This window comes from Aptenodytes forsteri, unplaced genomic scaffold (assembly GCF_000699145.1).
Source record: "Aptenodytes forsteri isolate BGI_AS27 unplaced genomic scaffold, ASM69914v1 Scaffold47, whole genome shotgun sequence".
NCBI classification, from domain to species: domain Eukaryota; kingdom Metazoa; phylum Chordata; class Aves; order Sphenisciformes; family Spheniscidae; genus Aptenodytes; species Aptenodytes forsteri.
The window spans coordinates 1,078,535-1,083,928 of record NW_008794731.1 but is presented as its reverse complement, the minus strand read 5'-3'; the positions used below and the strand labels follow the sequence as shown (position 1 = coordinate 1,083,928).

The following is a 5,394-nucleotide window of genomic DNA, read 5'->3' as shown; positions in this document are numbered from 1 at the left end:
CAGTATTTAAGAAGGAAGAATTAAGACTGGGAAGCCACATCACCTCTGAGGCCGCATCCAAAGGAGATATGCCAGCCTCCCCAGCATCCCTCTGCTCTGTTCTCTGTTCAGCAGAGAGAAAAGCCTCTCCCAAAAGGTGCAATATTGTGCCTGGCGTGGCAACAACCAGGTACCTACCCTGCTGCTGAAGTGCACCAGGCCCCCAGAGACCAAGAAGAAAGGTGCAACGGGAAATATTTTGCCTGGCGTGGCAACAACCAGGTACCTACCCTGCTGCTGAAGTGCACTAGGTCTTCAGCAGGACCAAGAAGGAGAAAAAAAATTTAAAAAAAAAAAAAAAAAATCAAGAACTGGTCAGGTATGGATTTACAGCAAAGTCCTTGGTCCAAGTCAGCCCAGCCAGACTGAGTCCCTGCTGCAGCTCTTCCCTGGGACAGGCTGGCAGAGAGAACACGCTCACTGCCGCAGGAGAGCCTTCCCCTCCAAGTCACACACCTTCTTCCCAAGGTGTTATCAGATCACGAGAGGATCAGCTGTAATCTAATTAGCTCATAGCCATCCTCAGCCATCTCTGCATCATGGCTGGGAATTAGCCCTCAAACCCCATCTCCCCTCAGGATGACTCTGCTGCCGGGCTTGCTCTCACCTTCAAAAAGCAAATACACTTTACTTGAGGGCAGGGCTTATTCCAGCCACCACCTGCACTCACCAGCAAAGGACTCCAGAAATCAGTATTGGCTCCCCATTTTTACCATACTACAAGTAGTACTCCTCCACCCCCTAGTAAGGCAGTCCTCTCCATAGGCAAGAAGGCAGGGCCTGCTCCCAGACAGCCCCCTACCACTCACCTTAACCACCCCCTCCCTTATCTCACAGCTAAGCTCCATCCCCCTTGATGCAAAGCCTGGGCACTCACCCATAAAGCTCCTACTCACCTTTGAGAGCCCTCCCACTTCTAAGTAAAAGCAGATGATGAAGATGTTCCAGGTGACCCAAATTGCAGTCCAGATGGCATACTAGAAGGGAATGGGGGGGAGAGAAAGAAGCAATAAACATTAGGAAGTCACTGGAATTAGTTTATATATATGTGATGCAGCTGGGGGCAGTTAAATGCCCTGAGTCAGTACTGCAATCGTTTTCCCTTCCTCTGTTTGTTTCCCATACGCAGATGGTTCCTTGCCTGATTAGAGATACAGGGGCAGAAGTCTGGAGGGAGTAGAAAAGCTTCTGCCATGCTTTTGTCCAGCATCTGGTTCTCCCTGTCTGTTGTGCAGTATCTCGATGTTACTTTGGTACCAGTAATAATTATCTGATATCTTCCAAGTTCGGAGTAAGTACCGTAAAAGTGCAGCACACTGAACAGTGTGTTCCTAAGCACAGCACCTCCTGCTAAAATTGTATATAACGCTCGTGCCTGATTTCCCAAGGGCTTTACTGCGTTCCTCATCACTTGCCATATCCCACCAGAGCAAAGGCCACGAAAGGCTTTGAATGGCTCTGAACAAAATGAACATTACTTACCACCACTATGTAGCGAGGTCTATATTGAATAGTGCCAAACAGGCCAAGGATAACGATGATGATGTGGAGGAAGTTGGCTAGGATAGGGGCCCACTGGTATCCCAGGAAATCAAACACTTGCCTCTCTAATGCCGCAAGCTGGAAGGGAGAAGGAAAAGGAGAGTTACAGCTTTTGGGCTCATGATGTTTATTCTCAAGGTTTTGACGTGCTCCCTGAGCAAATCACTGCAGCGGCTGAAGATGTTACTCCATTCCCAAAGCAATTTACTGCCTATGAACCAGGTCAGTAGGACCGAACACGTGCCCACACGCCCCCCCTTCCACTTTGTACTCATCCCATCTCCTCCGATGGCTAAGCTAATGCAGACCAGTGAGCTCCAGTGCCTGTGTGGGGGCACGTCCTCTGTTCGGTGCGCTTTGCGATGGGGAGGTGGCCCTGGTAGAGGGCAGAGGTGAGCAGCGGGACTGTAACATCTTAAATGGCTGCAGCAGGACTTTCAAGAGCTCATTTGTCAAAGCCTTCAGCATCACTCCATCATTCCTGACACCTCTCATGTTTCTGCTCTCCAGCACACATCCATCAAAGAGAGAGAGAGGAGGAAACTCTCTCCTCCACCTTCGCCCCACAGAAAATGCTGCCACCCAGCAAAGAAATTCTGCAAACGCATCGGTTTTCCAGGAAGACAGGCTGTGTTCCTCTCCTGCACTAATAACATGGTTCAAGGCTAGTACTATGTTCCAGAAATAAAACTCCATTACTGTTGAAGTGCTGGGCCTGATTTTCAAATCATATTTGCATAAAGATGTGCTTTTCATCTGTAGCCATCATCTGTGTTTCAGCAACAACTGGTCACCTGGATCTGAACTGCTGTGTTACGCATGCAGCTGAAAAAGCACAATAAACGTGCAATTGCGTGCTAGCCTTTACATCCCCACAGCCTTTAAATATTACGTCCATAGGTGAAACAGTGAGTGGAGGGGGCAAAACGGTTCCTGCAGGCTTTTCCCCAGTGCCTGGCCTTATGGAGAGAGATCTTCTCTTTGCTTGTCTTCACTAACGCAGTGCAACCAACCTCCCCACATCGACCAGCGACTTTGCTACTGCTAAGGTACAGCAGGAGATTTCCCTGTCAGGGTAAGATTTCAAAGTCTGTTCAGTTACCGTAGTCGTATGCTGGGATTGCATTATTGCATTTCATATTTATTTTCACTTAAATAAATAATTACAATTTGCCATTGATAGTTAATTTAACTACTAATTAGACATTAACCATGGATGGTCGTAGTCCACTGCGTGTAATCAGCTATGTGGCATCTTTTCCTGGCTTCGCTTTTAAATGGCAGCTGGGGACCAAGCACTGGAGCATCTGGAAAGGCTTAAAGCATTTAGGGATGTGAGTGGTTGCAGGTCCCAGTCAAGCCGCACGATGAGGGATGCCGCATCTATCACGTGACCATTTTTCCTCCTTCTTCCTGCATCAGTGGGGAAATCGCCTTCACACCTCTCTTGGGCTAGAGAGGTATTGCAATTCTCAACACTACCTTGGAAGTTCAACAAAAATCTGTATTTCAGAGAAATCTACAGCAGCCCTGGCTAAGGGAGGTCAATCAGCGTGGTGATAAGCAGGTTTCCCTCTCTGACATCTCTCTTCACTGGCAAAAGGGGTGCAGAGAGTAGGGAGGCAATGAAGGCAGTCTCCAAAACTGTCTGTTCTGCGAAATAATTAGTCTTCTCTTTGAAGCAACGCACACTGCCCCGTTCCGATCAATGTGAACCACCTGGAAGATGCCGTGAGATGTGCTGCACGGCCACGCGCGGGGCTCCGGCGCTGGAACAGGGCAAATGCTGCTCATTTCACCGTTCAGCCTGCTCTCCCCCCCGAGCACAGCAGATTTTCTTTATCTCATCAGAAACAGCAGTAATAGGTTAAACGCTTAATCTTTTAGGAGGGGATTAACGCACATACCTTAACGATATTTGGAAATTTTGAATCCTGACTGGTTGGCAATGGGTCACTTGACTGTGACCGCATCATCCAATCAGGCATTTAATTGGCTTTGTGCGTTAGATTAACGCGGGAGTATGTGCTGCACAGAGCATCAATTAGCCGGGGGGACACAATGGGGGTGTGTTCCGCAGAGATAACGCCCTGCTCAGCTTCGCCTCTTGCCTTCAGGCCCTGAAAATGGGAAGAAGACAGATCCTTCCCACCCATACCTTCTGCCGTGAGTTTTCCCACTCCAGAATCAGGGCATCCATGTCTGGAAAAGTGTTTTCTTCTCACAAATGAACATTTGCCATTAGGGCTGTACAAAAGGGGAAAGCTTGTCCTTCCACAGCTTCGTGATGTTTCCTGGCTTATTTGGACCAGGGAAAACCAGTCTGTGAAGTCAGAGGTACCCAACCGTCCTGGAGATGGACCTGCCAATCTACACTGACTTCAGATTGGGGAACAGCTCCTAGAGAGGCTCCGGTCCCTGGCCACTCTGGATTTTTCCCCATGATCCTAGAAGTTAGCTTCATCTCATACTTCCCTCTTCCTTACTGTGATTGCCCTTGTCTCCAGGTTGTTTCTGTCCTGATTGACGTTCCTTTGCCACCTTCCCTGCATTTTTTTATGGTTTTGTGTCCCTGGGAGCTGCGGGCGTGACTCAGCCGGTACAGAGATGGGCTGTGCCTGCCTGCTAGTTCAGCTAAGGGGAGCGGGAGCCGGGTCGGTAGACTTCTGTGTCATGTGCGACCTCAGGCAAGCTGTTTCCTCATTTATAAAAATAAAAGCAATTTTCTGTAAGATGTGTGTTGATGACAAGCACAAATGCTACTGATGAAACTCTAACACTGTATTGCTGACGTGCAGGTAGTGAGGCTGTGCTGCAATCCAGCCGTCAGAAATGCAGCCTGAAGTTACCCTGGACTTGTCCCTGTTCCCCCTGGAACCTAGCATAATTAAGAAAATATTTGCTAAAAACAAACAGATAAACAGCCATTTCACTCATTACGCTACAGGCCTGTGTGCAAAGCTTACCCATTAAATGCTGCTGAGATTTGCAGGTAAGCAGGGCTGACGTTTGGGCTAAGCTGGCCTTGGTTTGGGGTTGGGATGTAAAGAATGTCGTGGTACCCTTCAGCCCTGGTTCCCTCAGCCTGGCTCAGAAATGGCGGGGTCAGGGTTTGCCCCTGCCTGCTGACACCGACATATCTGCACCCTCGTACTGAACCTCTCTCGGATCTCTCTGGTTGAGCAGGCGAAGTGCCATCTTTCTCTGCTGCTGCCAAGTTTCTGCAGAGTAATATCCTTGCTGTAGCGTTCTTTACGATGATTCACACTATTCTGTTGAGAAAGCCTATTATATTCTAGAGATATTGGTTGTAAAGAGAAATTTCACAGATTGTGGCACAGGTTTCAACCCATTCAAAACTGACAGGACCTTTCCATCAGGGAGGACAAATTTTTCTTCTTTATGACTATTCTTATTAAAAATGGGATTCCTTCTGCTCCTTTTGCTTCTCTAGCCCATAGAACATTTTTACCTTTCATTTTTTAAATTAAATGATTTGTTGCGGTACTACAATCAACATAGTTGTGGCAGACTTTTCTTTCCTGAAATAAACCACTTTTCTGCTGATCTGAGTGAAACTGGAATAGCAAATAACCGTGTGAAGCAATTGTTAGCCAGGCAAACAAAACAAGCCAAAGCTCTCTGTTGGTCTATCGTTCATTTATATGGCCGGGCAAGATAAGAAAGGCAGAGAAGATGTTCTGCAGTTAACAGAGTCCTATCACATAGCTCACACACAGTGAGCAAAGAAAGGCTTTGTGAGCCAGCACGACAGGACATGCTCAAGGTCTTTACACCATTAAAACTTCACCA

The 5,394-nt window shown here is 47.7% G+C and overlaps 1 protein-coding gene across 1 annotated transcript in view; it reads right to left on the bottom strand.

The window, feature by feature from the left end:
- NKAIN4 (Na+/K+ transporting ATPase interacting 4) overlaps nt 1–3,554 on the bottom strand; it is a 29,250-nt gene extending 25,696 nt beyond the window's left edge. The window contains exons 1-3 of the mRNA XM_009273940.1: nt 3,489–3,554; nt 1,522–1,659; nt 936–1,016 (exon numbers count right to left, since the gene is read on the bottom strand). Of these exons, the coding sequence (XP_009272215.1) occupies nt 936–1,016; nt 1,522–1,659; nt 3,489–3,554 (285 nt within the window). The remainder of the gene's footprint in view (nt 1–935; nt 1,017–1,521; nt 1,660–3,488) is intronic.
- Between the last annotated feature and the right edge of the window lie 1,840 nt (nt 3,555–5,394).